Source organism: Megalobrama amblycephala, linkage group LG13 (assembly GCF_018812025.1).
Source record: "Megalobrama amblycephala isolate DHTTF-2021 linkage group LG13, ASM1881202v1, whole genome shotgun sequence".
NCBI classification, from domain to species: Eukaryota; Metazoa; Chordata; class Actinopteri; order Cypriniformes; family Xenocyprididae; genus Megalobrama; species Megalobrama amblycephala.
The window spans coordinates 7498420-7517039 of NC_063056.1; the positions used below are offsets into that span (position 1 = coordinate 7498420).

The 18620-nt window shown below is 41.5% G+C and overlaps 1 protein-coding gene and 1 long non-coding RNA gene across 2 annotated transcripts; one reads left to right on the forward strand and one right to left on the reverse strand.

Moving 5' to 3' along the window:
* Positions 1-3360: 3360 nt before the first annotated feature.
* Positions 3361-14314, reverse strand: LOC125243994 (E3 ubiquitin-protein ligase TRIM39-like). The gene is made up of 7 exons (XM_048153896.1): positions 14198-14314; positions 12238-12785; positions 11867-11962; positions 11256-11489; positions 5167-5317; positions 4461-4496; positions 3361-4342 (listed from the first exon to the last, which is right to left on the reverse strand). Exons 2-7 carry the CDS (start codon positions 12781-12783, stop codon positions 3804-3806), a joined length of 1602 nt encoding a protein of 533 aa, XP_048009853.1. The 5' UTR covers positions 12784-12785; positions 14198-14314; the 3' UTR covers positions 3361-3803.
* Positions 14315-14407: 93 nt separating this feature from the next.
* LOC125243996 lies at positions 14408-16038 on the forward strand. Its single transcript, XR_007179205.1, has 3 exons — positions 14408-14562; positions 15132-15312; positions 15466-16038. It is a non-coding gene; the product is annotated as an uncharacterized LOC125243996 (long non-coding RNA).
* Positions 16039-18620: the final 2582 nt, after the last annotated feature.

The window sequence follows — 18620 nt, forward strand, 5'->3', positions numbered from 1 at the left end:
CCAAGATGGTGAGAAATAAGATTCTCTGGTCTGATGAGACCAAGATAGAACTTTTTGGCCTTAATTCTAAGCGGTATGTGTGGAGAAAACCAGGCACTGCTCATCACCTGTCCAATACAGTCCCAACAGTGAAGCATGGTGGTGGCAGCATCATGCTGTGGGGGTGTTTTTCAGCTGCAGGGACAGGACGACTGGTTGCAATTGAGGGAAAGATGAATGCGGCCAAGTACAGGGATATCCTGAATGAAAACCTTCTCCAGAGTGCTCAGGACCTCAGACTGGGCCGAAGGTTTACCTTCCAACAAGACAATGACCCTAAGCACACAGCTAAAATAATGAAGGAGTGGCTTCACAACAACTCTGTGACTGTTCTTGAATGGCCCAGCCAGAGCCCTGACTTAAACCCAATTGAGCATCTCTGGAGAGACCTAAAAATGGCTGTCCACCAACGTTTACCATCTAACCTGACAGAACTGGAGAGGATCTGCAAGGAGGAATGGCAGAGGATCCCCAAATCCAGGTGTGAAAAACTTGTTGCATCTTTCCCAAAACGACTCATGGCTGTATTAGATCAAAAGGGTGCTTCTACTAAATACTGAGCAAAGGGTCTGAATACTTAGGACCATGTGATATTTCAGTTTTTCTTTTTTAATAAATCTGCAAAAATGTAAACAATTCTGTGTTTTTCTGTCAAAATGGGGTGCTGTGTGTACATTAATGAGGAAAAAAATGAACTTAAATGATTTTAGCAAATGGCTGCAATATAACAAAGAGTGAAAAATTTAAGGGGGTCTGAATACTTTCCGTACCCACTGTATAACAGTCAGTGGAAGAAAATGGAGGAAGTCAAAAATCAGCCACAGAATCAAGAGCACCCATGGCCAACAGTTCATCTGATGATGAAGATTTTTTCGCTTCTTTGAAACAGACAACACATGAAGCCAGCAAAGAGTTGGATGGATATCTGGCCTGTGTTTCAGACACCAGTGTTTCAGGCACTGCAGGATTGATTTTTAGCCCCAAAAGAGCTAGGCTTGACACTCACAATTTTGAAAATCAGCTTCTACTTAAGTTAAATCCGAGGTTTTGCAACTTTGAGTAGCATGTTGCATACTGGCATTAGGTAGTAGTCTTATAGTTTTAGTAAAATTTTCACTCAGTACTTATACTTTCACTTGAGTAACATTTTTGAGTACTTTTTACACCTCTGTGCAATATTCATTTTGCATTTTTAACTTCCTCTCACTTTTCTCAGCTCTACTGAGTGTTTGATCTCCTGAATCTTCTTCATTCTGTTCTGGATCATCTGATGAACATCTGTCTGTGTCTGAACCAGCTACAGAGAAAATCACAGGTAACTTCCATATTATGAAAAAATGTCATTTGAATAATGATTTTGAAAACCATTTTAAGACCCCATGACTGCCTTGGCTTTGAGTGTAACATATGCCTGTGTACTCTTGAAAGTTGACAAAATTAACTTTAAATTTCATGATTCATCTTGAACTTCACAAGTGTTTGTCCAGTTGAACTGGCTAAAATAAAAGTTGCAAGTCTTTTCAATATAACCTGCAACAAATAGAAAATAAACTGCATTTCACAGTAAGTTTAAAGTGTTTTGTCTGTAACTCTTTACCTTCTTCTCTCGACTCTCCTCCTCTATAGGAACAGTGTTGTGAGTCCTGTGATCTCAGGACAAACACACGTCTGATCATCTCTGCAGAACATCTCCAGAGGTCTCTCATGTTTCTGGCATATATAATCCTCCAGATTTTCCACAGCGTTGATCAGTGTGTGTTTCTTTAGATGTGGGACTCTGAGATGAGGCTCCAGATGATCATCACAGTAAGAACTTGGACACGTCAGGCAGGACTTCACAGCTTTCTGCTTTCTTTCATCACAGATGTCACAGAACACTGGAGGACTGGAGGACGCCATGACTGATGAAACAATGAAGAGCAAGAGAGCAATTATGAATACATTTTATAAATCTGACTGTCGCAGACCTCGCTCAACAGATGAGATTGTGTGTTTTTATTAAATAAAGGAGAGACGAGAGTGTGTCTTCAGTCAAGCAGTCCTCTGTGTTTACTTTACTGAAAACACTCAGAGCTATTAAACTTAAAGTTCACTGTATTTTAAACCAGGAATATATAGACACCAATATAAACACTCATTAACAACAAATAAATCTTAACATGTAGTCAGTCTAGACTCTTTCACACAACTCTTTCATATAGTAAATCGGGTAGTAAATATGTGTTACAAATGTTTTGTTTTTTTTTTCTTTCATAAAATTACTTCAAATTCAGTGTAAATCCTAAAACACTAGTGAACTTCTGCATGATTTACTCTAAAGTTACTAATGTTATAGATATCTAATTGAACAACATTAATTGGACAGTAATCATTTGATCATTTTACTAACCTTTTCAGTAAATAAAGGAGAGTCTTCAGTCGAACAGTGTTTACTGGAGATGTGCTGCAGTCGTCATGGCAACTCTGTCCTCATCTGTCACTCAGTGTTTTAGGAAATGCAGCTCCATTCACTTTTATTAATATACACTCATTATAATATATTAGAGTCATTAAAAAAACTATAAATACATAAAATATATGCAATTAATTTAATTTAACCTTAGCTCCATGTAGGAGGGTCACACTCTCCCAGACAAATCTCCCAATTTTCTTAAAACACATTTACTCTTTGATTACTCTTTTCTCAGTATTCACACACAGGGTAAGGTCTGGTATGGCATTAAAGATTCAGATGGAGATGTGTATTAAGGAGGTGAGTATGTTGAGAGCAGCTGGTGATCCTGATTTAAACTGGATTATTCAGATCTGATCTTTCAACAGCTCGGTTTGTCATCTCTTCAGGTTCAACACATTCACTATCTGCACCATCATCATTATCCATGGCAAGATCTGATCCAGTGTTGGTTCTGTTCTCTGAACTCCTGGTTCCTCTCTGACTGGTGCTGATGAAGTTTGTTCCCACCGTCTCCGGCTCTCAGAAGCTCCTGGCATCGATGGACTGCCGTCAGCTCACTCAGGTTCACGGATTCACCGATATTGTGCTCAAACCAAAGTGAAAAACTCTTTCATTGTGAAGCTTTCTAATGCTCTCACTTCTCTTGAAGAATATTTACTAGATTTAATGATCATCTGCACTAAATAATAATTCAGTATTTTCATTCACAACTGATGAAAGTCAATAAAGATCCTGTTTTATTCATATTCTGTCTGTTGTTTCTGTGAGCAGATGTTCATGAACTCAAATCATTCTCAAATGTGTATTTACATATTTATTAGCAAACAATTTAGTTTACCAGCAATATCAGTTATAGAACTGAACTCTTGACTTTATTCAGATATTACAATATAAACCAAAAATCACAATATTTCACAAGTAATTTAGTGTTAACAGCTGGAGAGGAGAGAGAAAATGGCTTCAGAGATTTCTTTACAAAATAACATGTAGAAACAATTTCATATTCAATTTGAAAAGCAAAGTATTAATGAAAGACAAAAGAAATATATAGATGTGTAACAAATTTTCCATTTACATGTACATATAACTCACAAATATTTCATTATAGTTCATGTTTTGTCAGTGACTATTTTTTTCTAAAGGCCTGAATATATATTTCTTTTTGCACTAAAATTTGCATTTAAATTTTCTTTATATTTGTAAGTAAAATCTACTTGATTGTGTAAATTCTTCTTTGGTTTTTATTTACATATTCTAAGAACATCACATCCATATTTAATCTTTTCAGATTTTATGTTTTTTGTTTGTTTCAGTTGACAGGTGTGATGATCAGTGGCTTTGAGTTTTTACCTTGTTTATTATGGCATGGGCTAAAAAATGGATAGAGTTTCTCAGTGAAAGTCTGACCAGTGAAAGAGTAGATATGAGAGCTGGAGTCCACGTCATAAAAAGAGACCAGACCCTCCTCATAATCCACAAACACTCCCACCTTCTCAGGTTTCACTCTCAGAGATAAAGAGACAGATGGATCATCAGCAGCTTTATATTGATTCTCATTCCTCAGAATCACAGTCCAGTATCCATTACCAGGAGTCATTATGATCTCCCCCTTCCTGTTAATGGATTCTTTAATCACTCCAAAACCCCACCGAGTCTTTCCCTTCACCTGCACCTCATAGTAAAATCTCCCTGAACTGAATCCCTGCTTTGCCAGAACACAAGGACCCTTATCAAATCTCTTTGGTGTTTTTGGGACGTTCTGCTTAATGTTTCCATGACTGACTTGTTTTCCATCATCAGACAGGATGAGATATGGATAAGCTGTATCAGGATCCAGAGTCACATCCACTGAGAGAGATCAGACATTATCAATCAACTTACTTCAGATCAAACACTTTCATAAGTACAGTATATAATTAGCAAAGTATTGTCAGTGTATTGAAGAAAATGGTGTCAGTCACTGTACCTGCAAACTTCTGCGCAGACTTCAACTCTGTGAACACTGATGATAATATAATGATGAATTATTATAGGAATAATTTCAGGTTAACAGTGAGTTTATCTCTATTAACAGCATCAGTGGCATGTAGTGATTTCTGGTTATGTATTATTGTTTGTACATGGATAGTTATGTCATGTTGCTTATATGTCTCTAAAGTAAGTTAAAGTAATACTGCAGTAACTGGTTATGGCATAAGTTAAAGTTTGGATTTAATTTCACATAGACTAGGTTTATTAAGTGATTTTATCATACCAGTTTAATGCTAACATTGCAAGTTTAAGTTATATTGTGGTTATATTTTTGAAACATTGTGAATGTTTGCAGACAGATTAAATAATTGTGATGACCAGCAGCAGGTCACCAATGCTAAAATTTTATTGGTTACACTTTATTTTAAGGTGTCTTTGTTACACTGTCATTAAACATTTAAGTGCTGAGTAATATTAAAACACTACATGTTCTTACTGTAGGGTTAGGATTATGGTTTGGTTAGGATTAGTTGCAGCATGTAATTATACATCATTTATAGTTATTACCATACTAACTACATGTAACAATGACACTATAAAATAAAGTGTTGCCCTTTTATCCCATAATAGTCCTTGAAAATGTATTTTCTTACATAGTTACTAACAAAAATATCTATACACTGTATTTGATATTCACATACCAGTTTGACTGAGTTTTTCATTTAGTGTCCCATGTAGAGTTTTCCTCAGTAGAGTCAGAGCTCTTTTCAGAGAGTTCACATTCACATCAGAGTCAATCCTGATCTCAGTCCAGTTCTTGGTGTGTGGACGACTGGACAGGGATGAGCACATCTACAGCAGGAGAGAGAGATGTCACACTTATTCTGTTATCTTGTCTTAGTTTCATTTTCATTAACTTTAATTTGCTCAGCATTGTTTCCTGTTTTCTTTTGTTTGTTACTATGGTTACTGATTAATTTGAAACATCTTGTATTCTGTTCATTATCTGTGTAGATGTCATGAATACAGCTCCCGCGGCTCTTCATCCCGGCCGCCGGAGGGAGCCGTCACCGGAATATTGACTTGCTCTCATCTGGACTACATTACCCATGGGCCCTCATTCCTGGGCCTGATTGCGCACACACCTGCACCACATCACACTCACTCCATAAAACACTCACACACACATCCATGCACCGCGAAGTCTTGATTTGCCTTGGTGATCATTTCTAAGCGTTTTCTTGTGGACTGTTAACCTGTTATCGATTGGACTGCCTTACCTCTGTGAACCTTTGCTGCCGACCCTGATCTCTGCCTGTTTCCTGGACTCTGTTTGCTTGCCGCCTGCCACGATCCCTGCCTGTTGTAAGACCTTGTTTCATTGCCGCCTGTCTCGACCCAAGCCTGTCCCTGATTACGTTACTGTCTTGTCCCTGTTTGCATTGTGCTATCTTGTCTTAATAAAGACGCTGCAAATGGATCCTCACGTTGTTGACCCATCATTACAGAAGACTTCGCCATCAAACGATCCAGCAGCCCTCATGCAAATCTCCACCGAGCTTTCAGCACAAGCCAGTCAGCTCGCGGTGCATCAGCATCAGCTGAATCGACTCCCCTCTCTCACCGAGGAACTAGTGAAAACTTTGCAAAGTCTCCGCTTCGCCTCTCCCGAGGCCGCCATGCCGCCACCTCTCGCCGCTACCAGTCCGACGATCACGCCATCTCCAATCAACCCACGCCTCGCTCTGCCTGAGAAATTCGACGGCAATCCTACCAAATGTAAGGGCTTCCTGTTACAATGCTCCCTGTTTGTTAACCAACAACCATCCTTGTACTCCACAGAGATTAGTCGCATTTCCTTTGTGTGTTCCCTGCTCACGGGCAAAGCGCTAGACTGGGCCACAGCAGTATGGGGAGAGGACAGCTCGGTGTTTCCCACTTTCGCGGCGTTCCTACAAAGCTTCAAGGAGGTGTTTGAACACCCGGAGGACAGCAAGAGTGCTGGTGACCAACTGCTCACGTTAACACAGGGAAAGTCCACGGCTGCGGAGTTTGCTCTACAGTTCCGCACGCTGGCCGCGCAGACCAACTGGGTGGAGGACACGCTGAAACTACTCTTCCGCAAAGGCCTAAACCTGGAGCTGCAAGCAGAGTTGGCATGCCGCGACGAGGGCAGGTCATTAACCTCGTTCATAGAGCTGGCCATCCACATTGATAATCTCATTCGCTCTCGCCGGCCGCTCCGTCCCCTCGCCACCAGCGCGGCCACACCAGAACCCATGCAGCTTGGTTATACCCCTCTTCTGCCTAAGGAACGAGAGAGAAGACGCCAAATGCATCTGTGTCTCTACTGCGGACAGGCCGGTCACATCAAGATAAACTGCCCAATCAGACCTAATGTCTCCAACCCCAGATCGGTGAGTTCAGACTACCCTTCTAACTGCCTGAAAATACCCATCCAAATCACCCATAACGGCCGGGTGGTGTCCACTCACGCACTCCTGGACTCCGGGGCCACTGGTAACTTCATATCGGACACTTTCACCCATGAGCATGATATTCAGTTAACCAACTGTCATTCTCCGTTAACCGTGGAGGCGCTAGACGGGAAACCCATAGGAGGAGGAAGGGTGTCACATCTCACCTCTGAGCTCGGTCTGCAAGCTGGGGCTGACAACAACCCTGTCATCCTAGGCCTGCCCTGGCTCCGCACGCACAACCCTGTCATTTCCTGGAAGGAGGGTCAGATCGTCCAGTGGGATCCCACTTGTCATCAACGCTGTCTGAGTCCAGTCCTACCCATAGCGGTTCACGCCATAACCGTCAATGAAGTTCCAGTAGACCACGAATCAGCCATTCCAGCCGAATACAACGACCTGGCGCTAGCTTTCAGTAAATCCAAGTCCACCGAACTGCCGCCGCATCGTTCCAGTGACTGTGCGATTGACCTGCTGCCTGGGTCTACGCCCCCCAAGGGCCGTATCTTTCCGCTGTCTCAACCGGAGGAGGAGGCTATGAAATCATACATCGAGGGGGAACTGGCTAAGGGATTCATTCGGCCCTCGATCTCTCCCGCCTCATCAGGGTTCTTCTTCGTTAAGAAGGACGGCAGCCTCCGACCTTGCATTGACTATCGTGGACTCAACGACATCACCATAAAGTTCAGGTATCCATTACCACTAGTACCAGCGGCCCTTGAACAACTTCGTCAAGCCCAATACTACACCAAGCTAGACCTCCGGTGTGCTTATAACCTGATTCGGATCCGAGCAGGCGATGAGTGGAAGACTGCCTTTTCCACCTCCTCTGGCCACTACGAGACCCTTGTCATGCCCTTCGGGCTATCCAACAGTCCCTCAGTCTTCCAATCATTCATCAATGATGTCTTTCGGGATATGCTAAATCGATGGGTAGTGGTTTATATCGACGACATCCTGATCTACTCCAACACATACCACGAACACATCCAACATGTCCGAGCAGTCCTACAACGCCTGATTCAACACAAACTCTACGCTAAAGCCGAGAAATGTGAATTTCACCGCACTTCCACTTCTTTCCTGGGCTACATCATCAGCCGTGAGGGAGTAGCGATGGATGATGGAAAGGTTAAGGCGGTGCTGGAATGGCCGCAACCACACACACTTAAGGAGTTACAACGGTTCCTGGGGTTCGCCAACTTTTACCGGCGATTTATTAGAAACTTCAGCGGAGTGGCCGCTCCCTTAACCACCATGACAAGACGCAAAACTTCTCGTCTCACTTGGTCACCAGAGGCAGTCCGAGCGTTCCAGGAACTGAAGAAATGCTTTACATCAGCGCCAATTCTTCGTCACCCAGATCCCGAGCTCCCGTTCACTGTGGAGGTGGACGCCTCCAATACCGGCATAGGGGCCGTATTAACCATCCAAAATGTTTCCCTGTGCATTCTACTCCCGTAAGCTGTCCGCCGCCGAACGCAATTATGATGTGGGCAACAGGGAGTTACTGGCCATGAAAGCGGCGCTGGAGGAGTGGCGTCTTTGGCTTGAGGGGGCCAAGCATCCATTCGTAATTCTGACTGATCACAAAAACTTGGAGTATCTGCGATCTGCCAAGCGCCTAAACCCACGACAGGCCAGATGGGCAATGTTCTTCACCCGCTTTAATTTCACAGTCACTTACAGGCCCGGGTCAAAGAATGTAAAGGCGGACGCATTATCAAGGCAAACGGATGAACCTGAGCGCTCAGGGAACACTGAAAATATTCTGCCTGAGACTCTGCTGCTCGCCCCCATGCAGTGGGACATAATGACAGAAATCTCACAAGCTAATGAACAGATCGCAATCCCAGCAACCTGTCCACCTGACCGCACCTTCGTTCCCGCACATCTCCGAGACAGACTGCTGCACCAGGTCCACGATTTCCCCAGTTCCGGCCATCCGGGCATCACTGCCACTCTCCAGCTCCTGCAGAACCAGTTCTGGTGGGAGACTATGCCCGCTGATGTTACCACCTTCCTCAGCCACTGTACTGCCTGTCAAACTACCAAAGCTTCCCATCAAGCCCCGGCCGGTCTCCTTCAACCACTCCCCATTCCACAACGTCCCTGGTCCCATATCGCCATCAACTTTGTAACCGATCTACCCGAGTCCCAGGGAAACACCACCATCCTCACTGTTATCGATCGCTTCTCCAAAACCTGCCGTCTTCTGCCACTACCCAAACTTCCCACCGCAATGGAAACCGCCGAACTCCTGTGCAATGCGGTCTTCTGCTTCTACGGATTACCTGACGACATAGTATTCGACAGAGGACCTCAGTTCACCTCCCGCGTCTGGACCGCTTTCTTCAAACAGCTTAATGTCAACATCAGTCTCACCTCTGGGTACCATCCTGAATCCAATGGACAAACTGAACGCATGAACCAGGAACTGACACGGTTCCTACGCAGTCGGAATCAGACGGACTGGAGCCATTATCTAATATGGGCTGAGTACGCACAGAATTCCCTACGAAAACCTGCTACGGGCATCACCCCATTCCAGTGCGTCCTGGGCTTCCAACCTCCGCTCTTCCCTTGATCTGGCCAACCATCAGAACTACCTGCAGTCACTGAATGGATGCGCAGAAATGAGGAGACTTGGGAATCAGCACACCATCACCTACAGCGGGCAGTAAGACGCCAAGAACTTCATGCCAATCGCCATCGGCGGCGCAATCCTCACTACTCTGTTGGGCAATGGGTATGGCTATCCACCCGGGATCTTTGCCTCCGACTTCCATGTCGCAAACTCAGTCCCAGGTTTGTAGGGCCTTTTCAAATCATAAAACAAATTACCCCTGTATCATTCCGTTTAGACTTGCCTTCTAACTATCGCATTTCTCCCACTTTCCATGTGTCGTTGCTGAAACCCTCCGGGGGACCGAGAGAGGAGCCTGCGGGAGCCGAGGCCCGCAACCCCCCACCCCTGATCATCGAAGGCGAGGAGGCCTATCAGGTCCGGGATCTACTCGATTCCAGGCGCCGGGGTGGAAGGCTGCAATATCTGGTGGACTGGGAGGGGTACGGCCCGGAGGAGCGGTCCTGGGTCAACAGGGACGATATCCTGGACCCATCACTCATGGAGGAATTCCACCGGACGCATCCGGAGCGACCGGCCCCTCGTCCACGCGGTAGACCCCGGCGACCACTTCCTCACGTCTGGAGCCGCTCGCAGGGGGTGGGCTCTGTCATGAATACGGCTCCCGCGGCTCTTCATCCCGGCCGCCGGAGGGAGCCGTCACCGGAATATTGACTTGCTCTCATCTGGACTACATTACCCATGGGCCCTCATTCCTGGGACTGATTGCGCACACACCTGCACCACATCACACTCACTCCATAAAACACTCACACACACATCCATGCACCGCGAAGTCTTGATTTGCCTTGGTGATCATTTCTAAGCGTTTTCTTGTGGACTGTTAACCTGTTATCGATTGGACTGCCTTACCTCTGTGAACCTTTGCTGCCGACCCTGATCTCTGCCTGTTTCCTGGACTCTGTTTGCTTGCCGCCTGCCACGATCCCTGCCTGTTGTAAGACCTTGTTTCATTGCCGCCTGTCTCGACCCAAGCCTGTCCCTGATTACGTTACTGTCTTGTCCCTGTTTGCATTGTGCTATCTTGTCTTAATAAAGACGCTGCAAATGGATCCTCACGTTGTTGACCCATCATTACAGTAGATTTAAGTTCCTGTGAGTTTCGTTTCACTGTCTGTTATTGTTTGTGTAACGCTTGTGCTTAGACACACTGTCTCGTGGACTTGTTTTAGAAATCCCTTGACTCATCTTCATCTTTGGACTTTTAATAGCATGACAAGAGGACTGTTAAGTGTTATTTTTATATTTTTAAAGAAGTTAATTCAATATTTTTATGCAGGACCTTTCTAACACAATTGAGGTAAGACACTCCAGATTAATAGTGAAAAATATACAAAAAAGTGAAGCCTTTCCAAAAAAAAAAAAAATCACTGTGGATGACCCTCATGAGTTCTGTATTGGATGTCTGAGGGAAGATCACTCTGTTCTTGAGCACTGTGATTTATTTTCCATCAAGGTGTTCCCTGATCCTGATATTCCAACCTAAATCTGAGGTCATGATAAAATTGAGTCAGATAAAAGTCAGATAAAAGCACACCAAAAAGACAGAACATGCAGGAAACCTTCAGCCACACCACTGGACACCGTCGTTGGGCCAGTTGTGTGAATCTTACAGAACAGAGTGTTTGTACTGTAATATTGTACATGATGAGACAGATGTTCAGACCTGTATGAGGTGGAGATGATCATCAGTGTGTGAGATCTGCTCCAGCTCAGTGTTTCTCTTCTTCAGCTCAGTGATTTCCTGCTGCAGCTCTTTAATGAGATCTTCAGCCTGTTTCTCTGCTTCTTTCTGCTGTTCCTCCATCATCTTCAGCTGCTCAGACTGACATCTCTCAATGGAGCGGATCAGATCAGTGAAGATCTCAACACTGGAGGATTTCTCTTTCTCTGTGTTTCTCTGATGAATGAAAACAGTTAAAAGATGTTCTATTTGTTAATATATTACATATTACATGTTCAACCCAAAATGAAAATTCTCTCATCAATTAACCGCATATCACTTAAAATGCATAATTTTCAGTGAAACACAAAATACACTCAAGTGCAATACACCAAGATTTGTGCTCTTTGGAAAAAAATAATAGAGCAACTTGAGGGTTACTGGCAGAACTCTCATTTTAATTCAATGTATTTATTAGATTGAAATATGATGGTGCATAACATTTATTGAGATATATTTTTTGGTAGGATAGTTAAACAGTAAGTGAAATGGGATAGGGGGATTGAAAAGGACCATGAGTCAGGAAATGAAATCTGATTGATTAAAGCACAAACCTTTCTCAGCTCTACTGAGTGTTTGATCTCTTGAATCTTCTTCATTCTGTCCTGGATCATCTGATGAACATCAGTCTGTGTCTGAACCAGCTGATCCTACATACAGAGAAAAACATTTATCATTGAATTTATGTTTCCATCTTCTGACAGTCTTATTTGAATTTTTCTTTTTAAACCATTTAAAGATCATACGAATTCAAAATTATAGTTTTGAATTTTTTAATCCTGACAGATTTGCGAGTAACAAAAAGCTTTTATCAGAAGAAATGAAAGACCATTGGATTTGGGTCAGGTTCTTCAACATGTCAAGACACAGGAAAGAAAACTGCATTTCACAGTGTGTTTAAAGTGTTTTGTCTGTATCTCTTTACCTTCTTCTCTCGACTCTCCTCCTCTATAGGAACAGTGTTGTGAGTCCTGTGTTCTCCTTCAGTGCAGAACAGACAAACACACGTCTGATCATCTCTGCAGAACATCTCCAGAGGTCTCTCATGTTTCTGGCATATATAATCCTCCAGATTTTCCACAGCGTTGATCAATGTGTGATTCATTAGACGTGGGACTCTGAGATGAGGCTCCAGATGATCATCACAGTAAGAGCTTTGACACATCAGGCAGGACTTCACAGCTTTCTGCTTTCTTTTATTGCAGATGTCACAGAACACTTCAGATTCTCCTAGATTGAGCTTCTCCTTAAAGTGTTGTGCAACCTCTCTGAGTGTTGAATTAATCTTGACATCAGGTCTTCTGCTGAATCTTTCTTTACAGAACGGACAGAAGTAGGTCTGTGTGTTCGTGCTCAGGCAGGATCTGCAGAAGTTGTGTCCACATGGAGTGGTGACTGGATCAGTGAACACTTCCAGACAGATGGAGCACTGGAGCTCCTCATTTAGAGCTGGACCACTGGAGGATGCCATGACTGAAAAGAAAATGATAATATATCATCTACATTGCTGAAGAGAGCAACTTTCATAATTAAATGCACTGAATAAATTAGGCTATGGATGTTGCATGTTAAATACTATTATAAATAACAATGATTATTTATGTACCACTGTTTATATCAAATTCAAAGAATGTCAGACCCTCCTCCAACACTAACCCTAACCACACCGAGCCTATAAGCTCCACCACTAACTTCTGGTCTGATTGCTGGTCTGTACTTTCAGCTCTGTGGCACTGCAGTAGGGTACTATTGAGTGGTAGAAAAACAACTGAAGGTACTAAATACAGAAACTAAATATTTAGAGTTTGGTTCCAAAACGCAATAACTCCATTTTGATTAATTTGAGTAAAAAGTTGTTTTCTTTACCAAGAAAGTGGCAAGATGAAAACCACTATTTTCTGTTGCAAACTTTCACATAGCATCTTTTGGTTATAAAAACATTAAAAATTTAAATCTACATTTTGATTTTAAAAAAGTTTATTATAAAAACGTATTATTTTTTTTCAAAATGCAATTAATCAATCAATATAAAAGTTATTTTCAAATTGAAAATACACAACAAAGTAAGTTGATTCACATATATGACAGCGTCTGAACTTTGCCAATATTTATCTTATATACAGACATTTTACTAAAAACATTCAGCCGTTGCTCCCAAATTGAATTCAACGGGTCATCTTGGTAATGTTATAAATTATTTGTCATTGCCGATTAAAGAGTATCTGGCGCCACCGCACGGTTAAATAAACAGATTTGCCGAGTACATTGGTATTAAAAATGGCTTTTAAAAAAAGCCTTCAGTGTTTAAAGTGGGTGGAATGGAGCGCTGTGATTGGTTTAGCAGATATATCGCGTTCTGCAGAAAAAGGAGACGTTTTGGAAAGAAAGGGAGAAAACATGACAGAAAAACACGACGGATATCGCATTTTGCGCAAAATTAATAAAGTACTTTTCAATACCGACCAGATCCAATACTGATTTTGGCAGAAACTTTTTTTTTTTCTTTTCTTTTTTTTTTTTTTTTGAAAATGGAGTTTATCGTGTTTTGGAACCAAACTCTTCATATGTCTCTGGGAGCCACAGTACAGCAAATTTAAGAGGTTTTTACAACATTTTAATACCATCATGAAAATATATTTTATAAAAGACAACAAATAAAATGAGTGGAAGTGTAATTTTTCAAACAAATAACCCACTTAATAAATATCTGTAAACACAAGGTGGCAGTTCTGTTTAACGGACTTTTCACTGAACTTTGTTTATTCTGTCTGCAGTTCAAGTACTTCTGTTTCTGATATGTGGCATGAACACAAACTATAATTTTACCAACATAGGCCTACTTCTTCATGCTATTAAACTAGTGAACTTATAATTCCATCACTTACCTTTGAGTGAATATCAGATTTGATCGTTAATTTCAGAGTTTCTGAAGAGAAATGTTGTTTTTAAGAAGCTTCCAGTTCACCTGTTAAGTTTCACTTTCTCTGAAGTCTTTACACACGTGCAGCGATGTCATATAGCTCCGCCCATAATCAAAATATGAATCAGTTCCTAATTCATCTCTGCTGAGTGCGTAACAGTGTAATATATAGACAGACTATATGTGTAGTTTTGTTTAGTTCCTTAATGCCCACTGTACGACGAGTGCACACGTCACGATCCTGAAGCGCGAATCTCAGACATTTAAATTTCAACGGTTATTTTGGCGGTCCGTCTGAGGAGATTCTGCCGATTTATCAAACTAAAATATGTGAGTATTGCTTTATTGCATTTCTTTGTCAGAACAATGTAAATACATTTATGAAATTCTCCTCAACAATGTTTATTCTCAGTGCAGCACAGAAGAAGACCATTTTTCAAATATGCTTACGATATAGTGTGGAGTACTATTTGTTTGTTCTGAGTCTGGACGGTGTGTGCGGTTCAGATACTGAAGGAGCTGAAAACGATATGAAGGGTGTTGTGTTTTCTGGTCCATACTCCCAGTAGGTGGCTCTAATGCACTAATTTGTAGTCTAAGTTCTGTTAACGAAACGAAGCAGCAGCAGCCCACTTGTTGAAAGGAGTTCACATATTGCTCACAGATTCAGAAACTTCATAGTGTGAATATTATTTCTAAAAAGTAAACGTTTTAAATGGAGACAATATATGTCAGTCCATGCTGGATTAATAGTTTAATCACAGAAATGAAGAGAGAGAGAAGGCGTCACTGGAGGTAAAGTTGATGGAGAGAAACCACAAGCTGAACGGAGAGGTTAGTACAGGATAATGATTTATTTCATTCTATACCTTAATTACTGTTTGTGTTTGTCTTTACAGTATTTTATTTCGTTCTGCTTTCATAAATTGATTCGATTGATTCGAATTCAAACTTCTAACTCAGTTGGAGGTAAAGCTGATGGAGAGAGACCACGTTCCAGAACCCGCTGTCACAAGTGATGAAGAACGTTTTGTTCCGGATGGGATTGGGAATGCAGAGCGTCAGAAAGATCGCATATGGGTAAGACTTTCAGTGTTTAACAGCCGTTTATTTCAGCTGTGACGTGTTCATGCACTTTAGATTTGTTTAAAAACATAAATTGTACTACATTAAATATGATATTTAAAGAGTGAAAATCTTCCAGAGAGTTGATATTGTGTTTCTGTCTGTCAGTGATGTGGAGAAGCTTGCGACGGTTACACTGATGGAGAAGTTTGTTCCCACCGTCTCCGGCTCTCAGAAGCTCCTGGCATCGATGGTCTGCCTTCAGCTCACTCAGGTTCACGGATTCACCGATATTGTGCTCAAACCAAAGTGAAAAACTTTCTAAGCTTTCGAAGCTTTCTAATGCTCTCGCTTCTCTTGAAGAATATTTACTAGATTGAAGGGTCAAAATCACTAAATAATAATTCCGTATTTTTATTCACAACTGATGTATGTCAACAATAAAGATCCTTCATGTTTTTTTCATATCTGTCTGTCTGTTGTAATATTTATGTGTGTAGATGTACATGAACTTAAATCGTTCTCCATTTACATATTTATTTACAAGAAATTTAGTGTACAAGTAATGTCAGTTACAGAACTGAACACTTGTCTTTATTCAGATGCTGCAGTTATTCCAATATGAACCGAGAATTGCAGCATTTGCAGTAATTTCAAGTTAACAGCTGGAGAGAGAGAGAGAGAGAGAGAGAGACATAATGGACAATGGAAATTACCTTAACAGGTGTAGAAGTTTAGAATATTATGCAGAATTTCAGCATTTCATATTAAATCATATTATGTAAAAAAAAACAAAAAAAAACAGAAGATTTGAAAAGCTGATTGAGAAGAAAGAGATGAAATACAACTGTAGCAGATGACTACTATTATATTCTGTTGTGTGGAACTGAGTAAGAACTGATGACCGCACGGCTTGATCTTTGGTTGACCAGTCAGCGCAAAGGGGCTTTTTATTCCTGCCTATGTACAGATCGATTATTCAAGTTTGCCCATTTTGGTTTTATTGTTTTTCCATTTGGTGAATTAGAACAAAGTGCGATTAAAAACAAAAATAAGGCCCCGTCCACACGAAGCCGGAGCTTACCCCAATCCGATCTTTTTTTTCCCTCGTTCTAAAAAAAAAAAATCCCGTCCACACGGCGCCGTATCAAGAAATATCTGCCAGACCATTATGTGGCGTTGTAATTCTGTCATAGAAATTCACTTAAAGCAGCGAAGGAGACTTGGAACATAAAACAGTGTTTTTGTGGTTAAATTACACTTGTTTAACATAATGTAAGTAAACGGCTGACTTATTGAAAGTTTAAACAATGTAAGTCCATCTGAAGATTTTGAGAGTCCGCTGTAAAAAGATGTTTAATCATTATTATTGACAGCACATCAAGCTAACGAACAGGTCGAGATAACGTTACATCAGCTTGAGACGTTCGTTGTTAAGCAGTTTAATGAGACTAGAAAACTTAACGGACAGCAACATTCAGGAGGTAGTAGTTATAGGGCTCAGTTTGTAAAAAGTTTTTTAAGAATATGTATATAGTATTATCATTGTATTTATGTATATATTGTATATAATATTCAGGCTATGTTGTGTATTTCTCTCTCCCTCTCTCTATCTACACATTATTTAAATATATGTATTCAAGTTTGTTTGATTCATGTCTTTTGTTTCTCGTGTATTTTTATTATGAATGAATGCATATAAATTACTTAATTTCGTTGCTCCAATCAGCCTCTGTAGTGATATTCACAGACATGTCTTTTTATTCTGAGGTAAAATTTGCTAGCTAAATAGGTGATTATACTTTGACATATTTAACAAGCTGTTGAAGAAAGCGTGATCTGCGAGCAGCTGACCGACGCCTCCTTTGAGCTGTTTATTGAATCGACGTTAAAACACTGATAAAAGCGGTAAGCATTAATAAAAACATTGCTGATGAAAGCGGAGTAATAGCGGGCCCTTTAAATTTTCGCGCTGTTGTGACGATGCATGACACGTAACAACATTAACATGGCGGATGTAGTACGTCCGAATTCCATTCATACTATCCATATTCATACTATATAGAACGTACTTTTTTAACGGTCGGGAAGTACGTTCAAATTCAAATGTAGTACCTACTCATGTAGTATGTGATTTCGGACGCAGCCACACTGTGTGTTCACACCGCCGGCGGGAAGTTGAAGTCGGCCGGGTGCCGCCAGAGCGTCACTTGCGTTAAGTCCCATTCATTTTGACGCTAATAACTTTACATCTGTTTAAAGACATTCATTTTCAATGAGAGCCCATTACCTTCTATGGCGCGGCGCGTCTTGGACGGTGAGAGCGTCGAGGAGAGTTGAAATCATACAAAATAATTAATCAGAATACTTACTCCTGTTACTCACGCCAAAGAACTCCCCGCTCAAGCTCGCCGTCTCTGCACTTTACGCACAGCTGGTAATGAGCTATGAGTTTGAGTCGCAGTTCGGCGGCAACCAATCGGAATGTAGAGGTCCTAGCTTGAGAGGATTCCGATTGGTTGCCACAACTAGTCATTTACTTTGACCCTCCCGCCGGCGGCGGTTTGAATCAGAGCCATAGAGAGACAGACCCTGCGTTCCATTCGGAAGGGCTCATCCCTATGCCCTAATCCCTTCAGAGGGTTTACCCTCCGGAGTGAGAGCTTCGAAGGGATGAAGGGTGTAGGGGTAAAAAAAACTGTTCTTTTGGAACGCACTTCAGCGTCATCTTAACGAGACAATCAAGGAGGATAAATTGTGCAAGCTGCGCCTTTTGTTTAACGTTATTATTTATTTATTTATTTATTTATTTATTTTAGGTTTACCGCATGTAGGCTATATTGTATCTATGTATTTGAAACATTTGAATGGACTGATAAATGAGCTGTAAAGTATTTTTTTTTTAAGTACAATGTCATTTTGACCATAATAATGTACCAAATCTAACTCGTTTAAATATTACAGTAGTACAGAAAAATATTATACATACCTTTATAGTTAAAATCGAACTCCTAACCTCCTGTACCCATTCTGTGACGTCAAACAACTTTCCTGTGCAAAAGGATCATGGGGGCCCGAAGTGTCCATCAGTTGTTCCCTTCGAAATCCTTCATTCCGAAGGGCCCTTTGAAGTGGCCAGTTTTGAGCACTTTGGTTTGGAACGACCCTTCAATATGGCGGCCATGATTATTTTCACTCCGAAGTGCCCTTCGGAGAGGCGATATATCCCGTTTGGAACGCACCGTCAGTTGCGACAACGGAAGTTCAAAACGTTTGATCGTCACGTGATTCGTGTAGCCTTCAGATAGTTCCAGGAAGTGCTT